The 20,743-nt window shown below is 40.8% G+C and overlaps 1 protein-coding gene across 5 annotated transcripts in view; it reads right to left on the minus strand.

The window, feature by feature from the left end:
* pald1a (phosphatase domain containing paladin 1a) overlaps positions 1 to 20,743 on the minus strand; it is a 50,797-nt gene that overhangs the window by 18,001 nt on the left and 12,053 nt on the right. For all 5 annotated transcript variants that reach the window (XM_018699291.2, XM_018699290.2, XM_018699295.2 and 2 more), the window contains 15 exons: positions 20,139 to 20,318; positions 19,496 to 19,660; positions 19,226 to 19,386; positions 18,492 to 18,567; positions 17,493 to 17,647; positions 17,254 to 17,350; positions 16,521 to 16,625; positions 16,073 to 16,168; positions 15,829 to 15,963; positions 15,478 to 15,594; positions 14,803 to 14,982; positions 14,446 to 14,643; positions 13,703 to 13,843; positions 13,483 to 13,554; positions 9,633 to 9,773 (listed from right to left, as the gene is read on the minus strand). In XM_018699291.2, the coding sequence (XP_018554807.1) occupies positions 9,633 to 9,773; positions 13,483 to 13,554; positions 13,703 to 13,843; positions 14,446 to 14,643; positions 14,803 to 14,982; positions 15,478 to 15,594; positions 15,829 to 15,963; positions 16,073 to 16,168; positions 16,521 to 16,625; positions 17,254 to 17,350; positions 17,493 to 17,647; positions 18,492 to 18,567; positions 19,226 to 19,386; positions 19,496 to 19,660; positions 20,139 to 20,318 (2,019 nt within the window). The remainder of the gene's footprint in view (positions 1 to 9,632; positions 9,774 to 13,482; positions 13,555 to 13,702; positions 13,844 to 14,445; positions 14,644 to 14,802; positions 14,983 to 15,477; positions 15,595 to 15,828; positions 15,964 to 16,072; positions 16,169 to 16,520; positions 16,626 to 17,253; positions 17,351 to 17,492; positions 17,648 to 18,491; positions 18,568 to 19,225; positions 19,387 to 19,495; positions 19,661 to 20,138; positions 20,319 to 20,743) is intronic.

The raw sequence follows: 20,743 nt of genomic DNA on the forward strand, positions 1-20,743 counted from the left end.
CACCAACTGGCATGAGAACAACAGCTGTTTACCTAAGTCTTGTTGGTTTTTGCAGTTTATTTGAGTTTTCTCCATTTGTTCCTCTTTACTTTCTAAACAGAAGATTTCTCAGCTTTGTTTGTAATAAGAGGATATTGTTTTATGCAAATGTCTTATTAGATTTATTTTGCAGGAGGAAACTCAACAACTTGAGAGTATATAAGGACATAAAGTGTCGCTGAAAGTAATTTTAAGCAGAAAATTTACCATATTTATGCTTTTCAAAATCAATAAAGTATGGCTCTTTTATGAGGAAAAGTAATATAGAGCTACTGGAAGGAGCATCACAGTTTAATCACTGAATAGTGGCAGACAAGTGTTGAGGGTCAACCTCTCTATGGGCTCATGTGGGTGAGGACTGAACGTGAAAAGCGCACATTATGGAGAGGTCCGTCTGCTTGACATATGGTGCCAATTACCAACTGATGGGGTTGCCGAGGTAAAAAGGCCAATCCATATTGGCCCTTCCCAGACAGGTTTGCACAAGCAGCCATTCATCAGATTCTACGAGAACACCTCCCACCCAAATCCTAAACCAAACCCCAACCTGTCTAGAGTGGACAGGCAGCCTACACATGGCTCCTTGACTCAATGTACAAATGACTCAAAGTCAAGTATACAAACCAATTTTCAGGGAGGTTCATTAAACCAGGGTTCAACTGCAATTTTTGGAACTACTTTGCATCTTGCCTGACTTTTGTTGCCAAAGTTAACAGATGCCATTGTACAATTTGAATGAGACAGTGTATCTGATATCTAAATTAAACAGTAATTAAGAATGCTTGAAGATTAAACTTCACTGTTTGATACCTCTCTGTCCATTCCTGTCTCACAGACACAACAACACATATAATTTATTTCACAAATGACTCATCTTCATTAAGATGCATTACTATGGCCTTCCCTCAGATGCCACCACATCATCACATGACTGAAAAAGGTTAATGATCTGTACAGTTCCCATTTTAGGACATCTCAAACTCTGCTTGTCAGGCTCAACTCTACACTGTCAAACTTGGCTAAACTTCCATCAGACTAGGCTATACATAGACTGAGCTGTGCTTAAACTAGAATAAACAGAGTTAACTCAACCTACCTGTGTGCTAACATATAGCTGGGTACATTCATTACCACTGACCAGCCTACATAGCATCCAGCTGTCTTCAAACAGATCAAAAGGCACCTTATCATCAACACACAGCTTCTAAAGGTGTAAAATATGCTCATCTTTCTTGCAAGTTAAAATTGGCTCATTTTCAGTGAGTTTTCCTTTGGTAGCAGTCAAAGGCAATTTCCATGTAGAAGAAATTATTATAACAGTATTATTCTGCTCTCTTGTGAACAAGATATAGAAGGCCAGCATGAAAACTATCATTTTACTCAACATTAGCTGTTATCTCTCCAAATGCTGCCATTATTTTGGATGCAATATCCAGCAAGGTATTGTGGCACAACCTTGTTTCCTCTCAATTTATAAGTAATGGAAATGATGGAGGCGTTTCTGAATATTTCTGATAGACTTGCATTATAGTATTTTCACTCTCTTGGCTATAACTCTTTATATCTATTAAAGTCTGCGTGAAGTTGTAACTTTGATTTAAAGGGTGAGATATATTGTTATTCTAAATACTAATATTAGTGTTATTAATATCTCTAGCATCCTTGTATGTTCATACCCTAGATCCTGTAATGTGTTAAAGTGAAAAAAGTATATGAACATACTTCTTATATATTCCTCTGGAGTGCATGAACCTAACCAGCATATGTATGTTTTTTTTTTTTTTTTTTTTTTTTTTTTTTTACATTCAAAGCTATTTTTCTGAAAACCCGCCCACCCTGTCTGCCATCTGCCAAGGTTGGCAAGTAGTAAAGCAATCAAAGTTATATATCATCTGGCTTCAAGCTGTAGAACTGATCTTTATGGATAAAGATAGTGCCCAAAACTCTTTTTTTTCAAAGGAGCAGAGAAGCCATGTAGCAGCCAGTGAGAGGAGGGGACGGAGATGCCTTTATGTTAATGGTTTCTACAGATTCCAATCCTCTGTCTGTCTTTTTCCAGTCGCCCAGCCACACTACACTGATTAAATCATGAAGTAGAAGTTGAGGTGGATTTTAGGGGCAAGCTGTGTCAATCCACATACAGTATATGCCGATCTGCCATCAACCAATCAGTCCATCTAACCAAGGGCTTGAAAATGAATGTGAAAATGTAGCTCAGAGTTTAAAATACTACAAGAAAACTCTTGTATATTATGATCCCTATCAGGGTATAGATTTAGCCTTCCTTTAATATTTAAACTGAGTAGCTAACAGCTTTAGTTAAGACTAAAATATAGGGTCAAAACCATGAGGAACTAAAAAGGAAAGTACCATACAATCAATGAGCAATAGGCTTTTGACTGAAAACGGCCAGTTTCTCAGACAAAAAAAACAAGCAAAAACACATCACATGTCTGGTAAGCAGAGATTACAAAAGCCACAGAAGGAGACAGGGCTCATCAACTTAGCCTACACACAGACTGGAATATCTACCCACATTAACCACACGCATTATGGTACATTCTGTACGTGCACATGCCTGTCAACAGAGCACATCGAGACTCCCGCTGTGAATCAATCATTTACTGAACTATCAAAATATCTTGTGCATGCAAACCAAACACTGGCACATTAAAATGGTATGTCTGCGAGCTATACATAATCAGACACTCAATATTTCAAAACCCACTGGAGTTCCTCTAATCAAATTTGTACTCTTGGCCACAAATGACATTTGCTATTGGTGCTTGTTGTTAATAGAAAGCAAATGTATTGATGGTTGACTTTTCGTCGCCACATAGCTTCTGTGAAGACCATGTTGTTTGTTAGCCACACTACAGTTGTCAACGTTTGGTCCGGGGAGAAATTTTCTAAATCACTATGGATGCATTGCCATGAAATTTGATACAGACATTCTTGGATCCCAGGGGATAAGATCTCAGGAACTTATTTGTGTCATTGCGTTTATACTAGCCATGTTCTGTTCGGGGAAATAAATTACATTGCCTGACCAGTTATTATCATTATTATTATTATTATTAATGACTGACATATTCATCCTTTTCAACATTTGCACTCAATACAGAATCTGTAGTAACAGTTGCTAGGAAAAGTCCATTACAGGTTTGTCATAATCCTGAAAGAAATATGCTACTTTATGAGTTAATTCTGTGTGTGGGCTTATAGCAGTATAGTTATCTATGTATCTATCTATCTCATCCAAACTTGCCACTATTGTTGTGCTAGTTTTCTGTCACCGTTTTTCTCCCTTACTCTGGCCAGAAGATGATGTTGCCATTCTTAATCATGTCTTAAGTTTTGATTGGCTTGACTGTTTTTCCAACCGAAATAGAAAGCTGGCAATGACAATAATACCCCAGATGTATTTGAATCACTGAAACAAATCAGAGATGTGGGCAGTGACTCACAGGTCTGGAACCAGGCTATACTGGCACCACCCTCAGGCTTAATTTTTTATTTTATTTTTTGCCCTATTAGTCAAACGGATCCTAGAATAGCAAAGGTCTCTCTCCATTTTTCAATATCCAACAATTTTATTTTCTGTTAACAATCATTATATCCTCATGTGGCTGCTGGCATGGATACAGACTTTTCTCTATCTTCAGTCTGATCTGTGAATATGCCGGTCTAGCACTGAGTCATAAAAACAGCAACACATGGATTTCACCACCTGAGCAGCTGTCTCTGTCAATCTGTGGAATGTGTTTAGGCCATGAACCTATTTCATATTAACAGATAACATATGCAATGCATTTTTTTCATCAGAATTTAAATGCCAGCATGTGTAAAATCTATATTTTTATAATGATTACATCCAGCAATTAAAGAATGCTGAAAGAGGCTACATTGTGCCTTATTGTGAGCTGTGTCCATAGGAAAGAAAAGCCCATTTGACAAGGCAAATCTAAATGTTCCTTGCTGACTGTGTGAGTTGTTGGCACTTTTGGGGTAGTTATGGTGTCGTTAACACGGGATTCATCTGTTGCTCAACTGTCGTCACGTATGAAACATGGCTTCCCCATTGGGGAATTACTGAAAGTGCCATTCCTGGAGCAACTCAGCCCAGTCACGTTTTCTGCATATCCCACATGGCTGGCATTTAAGCCACTTCACCACTGGGATTGTGTTCCCACAGGTATTCCTTCAGTGCCAGTGGCTTGCTAGTGTGAAAGCTTTGACAAAAAAAGGAGGCCCTTTTCCCTGGTGAAATGATTTGGGGCTTTGCAGGATCCAACAGATAGTATGACCACAGCTACTGGGGGCATGCTTGAACACCCGTGCATGGTTTTGGGGGTAGTTATTCCTGGTCTGTGGGCCTGGGGCTGTGACAGGTTTAGTGTGTGGGGGCAGGAAATGGCAACCCCTCTGTGCAGCGCCCAGCCAGGGCTGAATCGCTGCTCTGGGGCCAGTGGGGGACATAAAGGAGGTCAGGGCAAAGGGCAGGCCAGGGCAGTTCAGTTATTCAGGGTAAAAGGGGACAGAGGAGGCAAACAACGATTTCTAAAGTGACCAGCATGTAGAGAGTAAAAAGTCTGGGGAAAGAAGTCTGAAATAAATGGCACAACATTATGATAACTGCATTGGCAGTGGCTGCAGGATCATAAAGGCAAAATCAAACAGAAATTTAAAGGTTAAAGGCCTAATGAATGAAGAACACAATCATGCAAGGCCATTATACTCTAATAAAAAAAACTACTATATTTAGTAACTTCAATCTATGCTGCACAGTGATGGAAATCAACAATTACTTTAATTCATTTTTCATACTTTATACTTTTACAACACATTTTATCTACACAATTTAAATGTAGCATTTTAGGTAGGTGCACTAACTATACTAGTCCTCAGTGCACTTATATACACTATACTAAGGACTGAGAGTTCACCATAATGGAAGGTTAGAAACCCGACACTCTCACTATACACAAGTTCTGATTGTAAAGTGTCATTGTGTTGAAAATAACATCTTAAATTACTGCAGGTCAGCTATTGGAAACATGCTGGTTCTGCATGTGAATAACTGAGCAGCAAAATGATAAGGTGGTGTTACACAGTACACAGTGACAAAGCAATGAAACACGGCTGAGGTGGTGGCAAAAGTCAAAAATAATAAGGAGTCTGAAACTGATTATAATTCAGGGGTTTTTGATTATTCACTGTGAAAACTGAGAATATTAGTTCTGATGAAGCAGCGCCATCAGGTGATTTCACATGCACATGGCTTGAACAAAAACCTGTATACGCTCTGCCGTCTATGGCACATACTGCTATAAATACCCCAAATCATAATTCAAGGGGAATGTGTCAGGTCCTTTGACAGAGAGTAAGAAAAAATGGAAAGAGCTCATTCATTGAGTTAACTTTGGCAGGAAGTCACAAGGATCTTGTTGCATGTATTTTTTCTTCCTCTCATTTCTGGTACCTGCTCCTTAGACTCTAAATAAGGCACATAAATCATTAATGACAAATATATGATGCTAGCATCAGTATTACCAGTAAATGCAGCAGCCCTCCAATGGATCATGTCATATTAGACATCAGTGATCACTTTAAACACTCACTAGATGTATTAGTGTCATTTACAGCTGTGGAAACTTAAAATAAATGGGTTCTTTAATAGCAACCAACCCACAGCAGCTGTGTGTAACCCCCCATGCTCATCAAACTCCTCCGGAAAGTCCCCAGGGATGCTTTATTTACCTCTATGTGTACTGCCACACACACACACACACACACACACACACACACACACACACACCAACTGTATCATTTACACCCTACTCTCTGGACTAATTGTGCACAGAGTCCCACAAATAGCCCAGCTGGTTGCACCTGCTCAGATGGGATTTTGTCAAAATAAGTCATTTTTGCAGACAGCCGCAGCAAACACCGCTATTGGCACTGGCATGTGAGGGGCTGGAAATTGTGAATAAAAACAACCTCTGGCTCACCTGCTCACCACCCCCCCCCCCTTGTCTTGGATCTAAATAAGAGCCTCTTTTCAGGAGTTAACTCACACCTCAGGGAACATGAAGAAGAACCTGTCTCTGGTTCAGGTGGGCTCATTTTGCTGCCAATATTTCATTTGGCTATTGCAATTCCACTTTGCAATTTGCCCACTTAGATCAAGTGGTCATCCTAATTGAGAAAAAAAAACACAAAGACCCTTGAGCCAAAGTGGTGTTAGAGATAAAGAATAAAGTGCAAAGCTGCAAAACACTAGTTCCACAGTGGACAATGTGATTCATTAACCTCTTTCGCCTTACCACTTTTTCTGCCTAATTCTGATTTTTTTTTCTTTCTAATCCCTTGTTCTTCTTTCTTTGAAAAAAAAAAAATAATTGGGCTGTCAGTGCTGCGGTGGTCTCCTCAACCTCTGCAACTTGAAGCATTTAGCCCACGTTCCTCCCCCTTCTTCTCTCCTAAAGACGTCCACTACCTTTTCCTCAAGAAAACCTGCTCACAGCATTCTCCCCTTTCTAAAAATATTTTTCCACTGCCCCGTCCAAACCATGAGGGCCTTTCTTTGGACAGACAAGTGTGCGCACGCGTGCGTGCACACACACACACACACACACACACACGCACAGCATGATCTGCCGCTCGTTCACTCTCGCTGCATGCGTTTCAGTTTTCTCACCACCTGGGCAAAAAGGCATTCAATTTTTATATAATTAAAAAAACAAAAAACAATCTGAAACTCTCGCCCAACAAAAAGCATTGGGACCTGGGAATCTGTTACAGTCAGATTTGACAGCCTCCGTTTCTGCAACTCTGCTCCCTTTGCGTTAAGAACTTCTTATTGCACTGGATTAAAGCCAGAGATCTTGGTGGTCTGAAAGTTAACACTAGGCATGCTAGAGCTATATAATTGTTTGTGGAAATTGGATATCATGATAAGAAAACAGAACGATGTAGGCAAATGATAGAAACGGAAAGCAAAACAAACAGTCAGGAGGCTGAGAGATGGAAATTAAGAGACTGTGAACATGGTGATTGTATTATCAAATAAATATGTTTTGATATTTTCCATTATGCTCCCTTACCAATCATTTCTAATCATCAAACAAATTCAGCCTGTGAGTCATACTAAATAACACACACCTGTAAACACACAAAGCTTCATAAAGGAGGAGGACAATCAAAGTAAAAGCTGGTGAGTATAGACTGCTTGGGGCAATTTTCTACCTCAAACTGGTTTGGTGATGGAAAGAAAGGCCCCTGTAGCTGAGAGAGGGGGAGGCGGAGGAGGAGGTGAAGAGGAAGTAGGCTTTCTGCTGCGCTTGCCCTGATGTTGGAGGATGCATCTGCAACGCAGGGTCATGTCTGGTCAGCAGTAGGGATTTACAGGCCCTTCAAGAAGAAAAACCCCACCTCACCCCACCCCCCTTCCCAGGCCCCTCTGAGAGCTGGCGGATGGTTCAGGTCCCAATGTAAATATATTTTTTCTCTATCAAAGACACATTTTCCAACCACTGTCGGGTGGGGCTGCAAGAAGAGAGACAGAAAGAGAGAGAGAGCGAGAGAGAGAGTGTATGGGGGTAGTTCTTTTCCCCCCTCTTCTTTCCCCACTTTTCTCCCACCTCTGTCGTCCACTGCTGCTGCTGCTGCCTGCCGGGTTCTAGCAACATCTGGCACTGTTTATCACCTGGCCTGCTGGTTCAGGCAGGAGGGGACAGGCTGAAAGGGGAACACGGTGCCAACCTGAGGTCCGCTACAGCAGGGTTAACAGATCATTCCCGTTTATTACAGTCTGTGCTTTTGGCAATCATGTCTATTGGTTGCGATAACACTGCATGATAGCAAAGTAAGTGCACAAATCTGCAAACACAACATCACTAAAATCAGAGGCGCTACGAGAACGAAAGTCTGATGAGGCAAACAGGGAAAACTTTTCCCAAGATTGGGAAAGAGTGAAAACTGAACAGAAAAAGTCTTGGAATTTGGAATCTGTGTTTACAACAGTTACAATTAACTTGGGAGTCTTACAGACAAACAAAGGTTAGGCTTATATCTAGCATTTCTCAGCAGAACAGTGTAACCTGAAGGCCTAACAAAAACATTGTTCGTCATTGAACGTTTGCTAAACCGATTTAAGTATTTTCATGCACTGTTTACATCCATGTGTGCTAGATTGCAGTCTCCCTCACCAGCATTGTGGACAACTTTCTATGCTTCTTTTTGTGTTCCCAACAAAGTCAGTAGAGGAGCATCGAAAGTGGTGGCAGGAATATCACATCCAGGACCCACTCATTCAAAAACTTCAAAAGGTTCAGTGTAAATATGACTGAATTATTGTCACAGCAGCAAAAATGAGAACTAACCAAAATGATCTTTTTGAACTATGGGAGTAGGTGGTGATCAGTGCGTTTTAACTAATAATACTTAAATACAAATGTATGTACAATAAATGTATATGTATGAGGCTGAAAATGAAACTACTTTAAAAAAAAAAAAAAAAAAAAAAAAAACTACCTAACTGATTTAACTGGGATAGTGAGACTTTTCCCTGAGCCTGGCACCAGAAAGTGACAGACAGAGGGAGAATATAGGGGAAAGACAGAGTTCATGGGACAATGAGGCCCATTGATACGGTGGAGACAGGACCGGGTGCCTCCAGCACGCTGGGAACGGCTGACGGTGCACAGAGGCACAATGATTACAGTCTGCATTACAAATGGCTAAAACAGAGCCATGGTCCTGCAGAGGCCACAGCATCAGGAGAAACCTTGTCCAGATAGGTCTTTGAAACACCACTACAAACTTCTTTTGTTCCATTTATGCTTTGTTAATTAAACACAAATGTCCAAACTACCAGCAAAAGCTTTCAGAGCTGGAGCTATGGCTGCTTTTCATCCTTTTTTCATGTTGCAAAAAAAAAAAAAGACAAGAAAAACTCCTCTGTCTTGTTTCTCCTTACCTGCATCTCCCCCTTACAGAATATTCACTGAAGGAAATGCACTCCTCAGTCGATTTCAGCTGACATTAATATGAGATGCTATTCAAAACTACTTGGACCATGAATGGCACAAAATAATAAACCTTTAAGAGGGCAAGCCACAAAATCCCACAAGTAATCATGTCTTTTCCTGCCCTTTTTCCTCTCACTCTTTTCCAATTTAAACCCAAAGGAATGCCATTGAGTTTTAGAGATAACGTATGTTGCACCACAATCGTTTTTCCACACTCTGCAGCTCTTGCCTACACAGCAGTGGATCCCTCTCATTCATGGCAGCTGTTGCTGTGAAAGACATTAAAACTAGTTCTTCACGCCATCTATGGGGCTAATGTGAAACTGCACCTGAATCCACAATTAGATGATGCTTGTGTGCCAGCATTAGGAAGACAGACTCATAAATAAGAAGTATTTGTTACAGTTTGTCCTTGGGTACATGTGTATCAAACGCAAACTGTAATGCCAGCCCCAACCTTCAACTAAAGCTGAATCTAACCTATGTCCTTCACTTCAAGTTCAGAGCTTGCCCTGAGTATTAGGTACTGGGTAATGAATACTAGAGGGGCATGTGGTGTACCTGTCTGTACGTGCAGATGATGATCTCCCTCAGATGGTAGTGCATGGGGGTCATGGTCTCGCTGACGGAGTCCAGGGCCATGTCCACCTCCCTCTTCATCCTGTGACCGTCTGGGAGCAATCGAACCAGCTGCATCACAACCTGAACAGCAGACAGAACAGACACTCACTATGTTTCCAGCCAAAAGTTTCAAGAAATGTTTCCAGATTCGTGACAAGACTGCAAAATTTAACAAGCACCTCTAACTCTGGTATATCTGCCTCCAATATAAGATGGCTTATGTTATTTTCATTTCGCAGAAGCAGAGACAGGTCCCAAGATCATCATTTACCTGGAAAATCTGTTCTCCAGGTGTAAAAACTTTTTCACTTTTTTTTTTTTCCCCAAATTTCTGTAATTTTAATTCAAATTTAAATTGAAAATACACATAAAATCATGTGGACGGAAATGCACTAAAGCTACAATTTCTCTGTTTTCTTCTGTGCCTTAGTCTCATCACAAAATCAATTTAGCAGCTGTTCCAAATTTTTCAATTATATCACACAATCTTCCTCAACAGATGGAGTTTTGCCCACTTGTCACACTATAGTAGATGCTCAAATATCTCGCCAATGTTGACTTAAAAGTTGTAACTGAAAGTTTATTCCCAATCTGGGAAATCTCATGTCCATTTAGTTGTGCTAGAGTCTTCAGTCATATCACATGATCTGTGGTGAGGTATTTATGTCAATTATGCTTTCAATACGACGTGACTTGTAGTTATGTTTGCAAGTAAAGAAAGCGAAACCGCCTTGCCTGGAGTTTGTGTTTTTATGTCATGCGCTGCATGTTTTATTCAGTGTTTTGAACAGATTATGTAAAGCATTCTGAATCATTTTGTGTATGAAATGGGCTATGCGGGTAATCTTGCCTTGGCTAGAAGCAACAGCAGCATCTGGCATCGGCACACCATGTCTGCTGTTGTACCATTACGATGAAACAATATTCTTGCAAATATTGTGACAACCAGGAAAACTATCCATCTTGTGAAGCCTGATGATAATGGTTCTTTGTGCAACACTCCACTGAACTGATAAGAGGAGTACTGCCTGTCAGTCCTGACCTAAATGAAATATTGTGTCAGCATGTTCATTTACAGCGCTGACCTGGCTGAGACAGGGAGATATTTCCATCAGCAAGTCTGTATGATGTAAAACCACAACACTGTGTGGCAATCAGCTGCAACCTAGATTAATGAACTTTGCTGGTGGCCCCTGTGCAGCTGGTTTACTTCAGATACTAATGATAACACCAATAATATTAAGGAGGAAGCTGGAGGCAAAGAGGGAGGAGAGCCAAAGAGCAGGATCATAGAACAGAACAGGCCTGCAGGCAAAACCCTATTTTCTCATTCAGAGTGTGTGTCAGACAAGCAGCATCAGCATGCAGCCTGATCACTGTGCTAGGGGGAAGAAAAAAAACATACACAATCTGTGCCATTCTCCTCAGGATTTCTCTTATGTTACTTTTTTCCCCTTACTGTACTGGAGCTTGACATGCCTTTTAATACAGACCAACTTTGCAGTACAACTGAGTTTATGTTATCAGAGTTATTCTTTCTTTCTTTAAATGGTTTGTTTACACTTTAGTTTTCACATTAGTTTCAGAGACAGAGCAGGCTCTTGAGAGCATTTCTACACAAATTTCCTACCTATAACATAAACTCTTCCTTCACGAGTTTGTGTGCACCTTAGGTTGATATAGTTAAAAATGATTAAATGGGCATCTCAGCATGTGTCATTCATGGGAAATAAAATGTAGCTAATTTCCTAGAGCTTCGAATATACACAAAGATTAAAAACAGTTCACATAAGGTGTTTAAAAAGTTGAGTTTAAGTTAATCACATCCTTTTTTGGCCACATGGGAGCAGCAGAAAACAACTTATAAGAACACAACACAGACTAGTATCACATTTTAAGTTGATGTGATGAGCTTGCTACCAAACAGCTGCTTATTTACACATCCAGCAATTACGGAACAACACTATTGTTGTTCGCATTCATTTGGGGATCATGTTTGTGGTCATCTGGTGAATGGAAGTCTGATATTTAGCTTTGTTTTTGGTCTCTACCAATTTGTAAGGGAAATATCTGGGTCTTCAACTACCAAATGCTCTACAATGATCACAGGCTAGACGCTAACGTTATCTGTCTACTGTTTGGTGCTGAGCAGGTAGTGTACGTACTGTGGGTATTTAGAACTTTCTCGATGAAAACAACTGCCTGCTGCAACCACAAATTACACTATGAGAATGGTGACAGCGAATCAAAACAGTAAAGCAGCAACTTAACAGTGAGCTTCACCTCCCTAAAGCTCCATAAAGCCGAGGAGAGCTGTAAATTTGGGTAATAAGTCTAATAAGTTGTTGTCATAAAAATATCACTTACAGCTGTGTTAACAGAACTACAAAAGGTATATTTTCTCAAGATGCTTCATACACTTCATATTATATCATACCTGAAGTTTCTATATCACACTAGGAGAGGATTATGTAACACCATCCACTTCCTCCATCACATAATTCCTTGGACCTCACAACCATAGGGACACCTTTCTTGGCAAATACGGCAATGGGGATGGCAACATCACACTTCCTTCAGAGGCTGAATTGGAGGCAGACAAGGTTTCCGTGGCGACCACTCTGTGTATCCCAGAAACCCTGGTGGCCGTGCTGCTGTGACTGGCATGTGGTATTGTGTGCCTGCAGAGAGCGGCCTCTTTCTGTGTGTCCGTGTTTACAGTGCTGAGGACACAGTCAACAGGTTCCAACCACTGATTCATTGTCACAACTTTGAATAAAGAAAGGAACCCAACGGCTCCAATTCACAGCAACTATTCAGAGCAGAGGAGAAAAGCCTTGGCTTCTGGCTTTGTTTGGCTGAGGCTTTCGATCACAGGTGCAGAATTAGAGGTTAGAAAACTAACAAGGGCCATACATTACTGCTTTAATATACAGCTGAACTGCATGTGTTCTTTGTTTGAAGGTCACATAAATCAGAATTTCAATTCAATTTTATTTTTCTAGTACCAAATCATAAACATTATTTCCAGGCACTCCAGAGTGAAAGGACAAGACCTTACAATATCACAGAGAGACTAGCACATCTCCTGCATTGAAATAGTATATAGTTTAGTATTGTCTGAAATACATTTCAAGGTTTTGCTGCTCTCTATTGCTTTCAGTGATTCACCTGCACTCAGTTAATGAAAGCTTTGCTTTTCCAGACCCACAGGAATGTGTACAAATGCATTTTATGCTTCCAGCTGCAGCATAACAGACATTACAGTGGGGCAATGAAAGAGATGAGTGCCACCGCCCTCATCATCAGAGTCAGAAGGTTCAAAGGTTCAAGTGTGTGGTATTTTGTTTGGAAATAATAACTCAACAGTAAAATACAAATACAGGCTGACAGACGGCATGTTTTCACTGCAAGAAGTATTTAGATGATTACACACTTTTGATCCTTAACATTGTCATGATTTACTCTATACTCAAATAATGGTTATTGGTGTGATCACTGAGCTGATAAACATAATTAAAATGTATTGGCATGACAATTAAAACTAATCATGATGTGGATTAGAATGCACTCCAGACACCGCCCCCGCACTGTTTATTTTCTACAATATTTACTTTAAAGGTGCTGCCACAGGTCATGTCTCAGAACCAGCACTGTAGTGAAAATGGCTGCCAAGGGTTGTGATGGGAACTGACCATGACATGACAGAGCAGATGGAACTGAAGGCTTTAAATAGATATCACGTCTCTAAACGTTAAAGAGGGCAACGGTCTGATTCAAGTTTACATACCTCAAATTCTCCTTTTGTGTACTTGGCATCAGGAACACTTACAATCTCATCATCTGCAAACTCTGGAAAACCCTGGAAAGAGACCAGATTGTCTGTTATCGTGGATAAAGAAAACACTGTAGCCACATTTGGTCATTTTTAGGCAAAATGACATAAAAATAAAAATGCAAGGACAAGGGCCTTAATGAACATGGGCAGAAAATTCAGGGAAAAGTCTCACATTAAAGTGCCAGAGAGTCAGAACAGCGACAACCATGGCTGTGGTGGTCCTGCCTTTGCCGTTGGAGCAGTTAAAAACGAAGGCTGAGTGCGAGTCCTCGGCCAAGGCGCTCTTCATGGCCTCCAGCAGCTTATCAAAATCCTGAGAACAAAATCACACACACACATAGAGAGAGAGAGAGAGAGAGAGAGAGAGAGAGAGTTCATGAACAAAAACAAACAAACTCTACAACAATACCTCTTTATCTGACCTTCATGGAAATCAAAGATAGAACAACATATCAATATCATATTTAATCACAATCTTGACTTATTTTTCTTCCGGAATCCTCAGTGTCATCAGTTTTTCTATGAACAGATATCATGCATGTTACTTGAATTAAAATATTAAATTAATGCTTAATCGGATTGTTTTATTTGTTTTATTAATAACTCTAATTTTACATTTTTACCTCAAATTCAAACAAACATTTTAAAAGAAATATGCTAAATTAATGAATAATAATGAAGAAAATGCTAACAATCAAATTTGAGTGGTTGGGGAAAAAGTGTAAAATAGTAATTTGATTTGTTTATTATTTTACATTGAAGCATGGATAGTAACAATCTGAACCACCAGAGGGAGCACAAGGCTTATTAATTGTCACCTCTCTTAACGCACTCATTCTACCAAAGCTTTTTCTGCACCTCGTGCCTGCATGTTTGAGAGTACATGTGTGTTTATGCACCCCCTCCCATCATTACCTCCTCCCTAGGTGCACTGCAGTCCGGCAAAGGGATGCGTTTATAGACCAGGCCCTGGTGGGAGCTTTTGTGCTGGTTGAAGATTTCCTGGACCGTCAGGCAGCTTTTAAACATCTTCATCTGTTTCTCCTGCTCCAGCGTTACTTCCAGCCACTTCTGAGCTTGCAGGATTGCCTCCTTCAAAGAAGTCTCCAGTTTCTACAAGTCACACGAGAGCACTTTCACTTCAACTGTTTGAAGCTAGAGCGACTCTATAGCTGCAAATGATTACATTTGTGACTGCCGTATACACTCTTGATCATTAATCTGACTGCATCAGCCCTGAAAAACACATAAAAAAACACATTTTTGCTCTACCTCTATTAGCTGTGGGTCCGATGATGGGAGAGGAATGTGCTGGTCCAGGCACGAGGGCTCCCTCGGGGTGAAAATCTGACCGTTTCCCTCTAACACCAACTCCTCCTGCAGATTTACCCACAACACGTGGCTGTGTTTCCTCCTCTCATCCGTCAGATGGGCCAAAACTGCTCCGGCAGCCTGCACACAGCGAGTTTACAATTAGATGGTGAAGGAGATGGAAGTCCGGTTAGAGCATCCTGAGGTGGGCGTGTGAGTCTCCGTATAATCATTATGAGTCATTCTTCTGAGTCTATTTGCACTCTCATAAATATTCAGGAGTGCAGGGCTGCATATTGGGGATGATTTCACCATTTCTGTGATGATGAGGATGTGCAAAATCCATCTTTAACAAATTATATTAAATATTCATTCTCTTCCATGTGTATGCACTGGATTTGTAAGCCTTCAACCTTTAATAATCTTTAATAAGCCCAAAAACTTAGCGATGCAACTATTACAAATACATCCTTTCTAGATGGAGGTGTTAGACCATAAAATAAACTATCAGTGTAATCTTAATCCCCTTTCAAATCCTTCAAGATCATGTTTAGGATTTATGTGATTAAGGATTGTCACTGAGTAAATAAAAGCTTTTGTATCAATTTGATGACAGTACAAAGGGATCTCCTGCACCTCTGATGTTGGCTGAGCCACTCCATAAATAGGCATCTTGGGCACTCGTCTGAAGTTGACCGCCTTCATTTCTTTCATTGTGCTGAGCACATCGGGAGCCAAGTACTCATCAGCAACCTGTGTAGACACACATTACACACATAGTATATGAAGCATTTGAAAATATGGATGATTGTATGAGGACAAGGACAGATTTGAGATAGCTTTATCACTATTAAAAAAAAAAGATAAAAACAGCAGTGGCATTTGCTTGCACAAACACTGAGAATATATCCTGCACGACATGGTTTTGTAATCAAAGATCTAGGGACCACAAAATCAGCCGTCTGTTTCTGCTTCTGATTTCCTCACCAGAACACGAGCTCCTCTGGTGACCAGCTCAGCTGGAGCTGACAGCTCTGATAGGTCCATGCAGGCCAGCAACCTGTACAGCCACGCATGGCAGCACATCCACTGGCTGAAGTTGGACACAAAGGCAAGAGGATACTGCAAAATGCAACAACATGGATACAAATCAGATTATTTTTCATGGCTTGCAGTCTACCTCTGATGAATATTCACTTGAAGAAACTGACATGTGGAAAAATAACTCCACCTGTTCATGAAGGTATGCATTAAATACAATCAAGTAGAAGTAGCGCTCCAAGCTCTGGATGGTTCTGTTGAGAAAGTAATCTTTGGTACTGCTTCCCTAAAAAACAAACAAAAGCATCAAAATCTGTTCATAGTAGCAGCTCAAATTTCTGTAAGCTGTTTCTTTATATCTCTAATGAAATGCCCTAAGTAAATGTGCATTTAAAATCCTACTTTTTTTCCTGACCGACAGGAGAACATTATAATTCAACTCCAATACTTGAGTCCTCCATCAGCTTGAGGGCCCACACTGATAAGGACTTATTATGCGTCATCATTACCCAGGTGTAGTTTTATTTAGCTGAACATAAATTGAGTAGAAGATGATGTTGGAAATCAAGAGCCAATTGTGGTACGAGGTGCTGTCTTTGAAGAGAAATTGCAGGTTGCTGTCGTGACATCACACTAACCTGAATTTGATAATCTTCTCCAATCCCTTCCAGCTTACTCTTGTTCTCGTATATTGCTTCTTTTATGTTGTGCATTTCTGAACACAGGGCAATAGCCTGGTCAACCTGTCAGATAAAAACAAGAGATCATCAACTTCAAAATCTTCTGATTGTTGGAGTCAGAATTAAATATAAAACCATTTTGACTTTTGATTTAAATGAAGTTAAAGATTTCCTCCTGAAATATTAGGCACACTCTTAAAATTACATTTGCATCTACATCCTTTGCCATCATTGAAACATCTACGATGTATTACTTTAAGAATTGTCATTTAGGACCTACAGATTATCTACATAATATTTTCTCTTAAGCTTTTGCTATCATTACATAGCCAGTGTGCATTAGCAGCTGTTAACTTAAACATTGCAAGTTCAACATCAAACTTCATTCCTTTATTTGCCAAGAGCTGTCTCCAGCAGTGGAGAACAACAGCTAGCTGAAATTGAGGCGAAACAAAAGTTAACTGATAGTGAGTCTCTGGAGCATCCAGTCTGCTCCCAGTCCAACATGAGAGGATGAAGAAGTAGCACTGCCCAGAGGGTGTGTTCGAACCTCTTGTCTAAACACAACCAAGTCTGAAGCTCTTGACAAATAAACAGTTGTTAATGCTAATGTTGGTTATGTAGCAAGTAGCAAAGCTTACGTATAGCACCTTTAAACCAAATGTTATGATGGTGCAAGTCTGATTTTTACCTCTTCCATGACCTGCTGTCCATTAGGCAGCTTGTTGATCAGGGACTGGATGACCTGGAAAAGTGGTTTGGGTTCTGAAGCTGCTGCCTCCTCAACTCTGCAAAACAAAGTAAACACAGTCAACTCCAATTTATCCTGACATCCAAAAAGAAAAAGCTGAATGAAAACATCATTAGACTATATTATTAATCATATGATGAAGTCATCCTCTCGGTTTTCCAGATGCTTAGAGTTCTTACTGTGGCGGAGGCTGTGAATCACCCTTCAGGCGATTCATGACCAGTGTGCCCAGGATCATGGCTAGGTTGGTACGGCCGACGCCCACCTGACAGCTGAAGAGCAGAGCAGGCAGCGGCCGGGACGCATTGTGGCCCAGAGACAAGCTGGGGCGCTCCTGGAAAACAGCATGTGTAAAGGACAGAGTCTCAGTAGTGCTCAGGTCAGAGAGCAATGCCTTTATATCTTCATGGTGGGAATGACATGTTACTATTATGACAGCCGTACAAAAGATGAAAATGTGACCCAGTGAGTGTGGTTTTGGAGAGCTGCTTAATCCAGTCTGAATTCTCCAAATCGGTTTTTAATGTGTCATGAGGTTTACAATTTTGGAAATATCTAAGATAAGATTAGGGTCTTTTTAAAGCATACTTAAAAAACAGAGATGGAAAGTTTCAACAAGGAAGGCTCTGAGAGGACAATGTCATAAGTGAGAATTATATAAAGAAAGAGTGCAAGAATGGAAGAAAGAGTATGGCAGGACTCAGTAAAGCTTTGATCCAAACACTGTTTGAAAAAAAAAAAACAGGAGCCACTTTCCAACCACAGGGAACTGGACCGCCTGCTGCAAGTCAGTCCAAAAAAGGGCAAAACAAGACCAAAAGAACATCCTGTGTGAGTGAAGGGCAGGACGGAAACCAGACAGAGCGGATGACCAAAGAGCGGACATGAAGTGACTACAAGCTGCAGGTTTTCTGCCACTTTTTTGAAATAACTATCACACTTACTGGTGATTGATAGCACAAGACAGGACAGTATCAAATGGCTACGTGTGGATTAAAAAAAGCGACCATGACCTTCTCTTAGCCTCAGTGAGGAAGTCCAGACACACTCCAATATTCCAGCCATTAATAACTTTAATGGCACATCAAAACACAACCACAACAAGGAGAAGTGCAACCAAAAAAGGTCTATTTAATTGGTGGCCTTGTACTGTGATTGTCATTTTTACACAAGCTTACCCTGAGTATGTTAACAAATGCGTCAAAGTCTTCTTCCAATGGTGCTCCCTCCATTGGTAATGGTAATCTGTAGTACCTGCAACACAACAGACTGTTACCCAAAGTTGAACCTGTGCCTGTGTTGCGTCAATATTGTCGTAGTTGATGTAGGTCAAGACACACAGCTCATTTGACCTAAAGTAAGACTCGACAGCTGACCTCCCTCATGTTGTGTTTACCAACCACATGTATCTCAGACAGAAACTTCGCCTCTTCCAACAATCCACAAGGGACGATGGGGGAGATCAGAATAATGAGATTATTAGTGTTCCTTTAAAAAAACACCATGACCTGCACAAACTGTGATAAAAGATCCTGCTTTATTTTTTGATTGCAAAAGTCAGTGAGAAAGATATATATAAATATATATATATATATATATATATGTGTGTGTGTGTGTGTGTGTGTGCGTGTGTGCGTGTGTGCGTGTATGTATGTATAGCCCTGGAAATGTTGCAAGCGGCCCATATTGTCTCAATAAAGCTGACTCTGCTGATCTGATTGCAGACAGGATGCTGCTGTCTTTACTTTTTGCACGCCCCTTTCTTCCAAAAAAGCAGGGCAACCAGCCTTTGCACAAACAAACGCCACTATTTATAACCTGCCGTGCATATTCTGCAGCATTCAAGCCACACACTACTCTGTATGAACTGACATGGGAGCTGAGGAGGTAATAAAGGAACAATGTAAACAACCTGTAGGCCGGCATGGTGAACATGGGCCTCTTATAAACCTCCTCGGTCACATGGATGTCCTCCTCACACGTGATAGAGATCTTCTGCGGCTCGTCTTTAAAGTACTCTATGTCATTGTAGACGAAGAAGATGTTCTCGTTGAGCTTGGCAAAGTCGTGGAGCTGTGGAGGAAGGAAAAAGGGGGATGAGTGTTTAAACGCTGCTATAAACTGCATTGTACTGAACAAAACTTTGTCACATGTAGATGCTGAGTAAGTGTACATTCGTCACCTCCTTCCTGATGGTGAGCTCCAGGCTCTCCACCAGCACCTCCTTTTCCAGACCATGAAGGTTCTCATGTAGGTTTTCCTTCCTCCTGGGGGTGTATGGCACAAAGTCATCATCCTTGTGCAGGAAAACGACCGGCTCCTCTCGTACACAGAAGAATATAACCTCCTGTTTGCAAAAGCAAGGCAAGATAGGAAATCAAATGATAGGTTTTAAAAGTGAGTGGTTGTTGCCTTCCACCAACTACACCACTTCCAAGAGCAACTGGAAACAATCTCTTGTCATATGGCATGCAGTACATGAGTAAGGAGTTTAGAGAGGCCTGATGTATAATTTTGTCAATTTCATTTCAATTACGGTCAGTTTTGTAGCTGCCGTAAGCAGAGAGATTCATTTTCCATTGGTACACATGACCGCAACTTTCTGTTTGCTCAGTTCTACAATTCAGCCACAGCCTCCACTGAGCACTTGACTCCTCAAATATTTACTGACAACATGGCTAGAAAAGAGCCCAGGCAGAGCAACACAGGCACCAACACAGGAAAATAAAATCTACCAGAGGACCTATCAACCACTTATGTCAGCTTAAGCATAGTCATCTGAAATTCTGCCTGTGTTAATGTTTGTAAAGGAAAATAAGATTGACCTCATGTCCTTGCGCCTGGAGCCTCTGGAGAACCTGTTTGAAGCCGTTCAGGCTCGGCTGACCCATCCCATACAGCGGGTAGGATCCCTTGACTTGACGGAAGTTGGGCGCCCCGTAGCTGCCCGTGGTATTCAGGACATCTGCCTTGCTGTACACATCCTGGACCATGAAGTACTCCCCCTGGAAAAACAATACAAGTTTCATCTGAATTCATCTTGGAGCATGACCCTGTTCACAACATTTCCCCAGCCTCCACACTCCAGCATTCATTAGCATTTGTAAATTCTGTAGAGCAAATATGTCAACACTAAGGTAAAAGATAAAAGATAAAAATGTGAAAATGACTGGCATCCTCACTGGCATTTTAAGCCTTTCAGCTGAGTTTTATTCAAGATTTCTTTGTCCTTCACGCACAATGCAACATAAAAACAATTGGAAAACTTCTAAATCTCTTCTTCTTCCTCCTCTTTCTGTTGGCAAACAACAAAACTCACACAGTCTGGTTACTCTGTTGATTCAACAGATGAAATCTCTGCTCTGTCACCTCCATCTCCCCAAGATCAGTTTTATTGTGTTTCAATAGAGCTGAGTCAAATTACGGACAT

Source organism: Lates calcarifer, linkage group LG23 (assembly GCF_001640805.2).
Source record: "Lates calcarifer isolate ASB-BC8 linkage group LG23, TLL_Latcal_v3, whole genome shotgun sequence".
NCBI classification, from domain to species: Eukaryota; Metazoa; Chordata; class Actinopteri; family Centropomidae; genus Lates; species Lates calcarifer.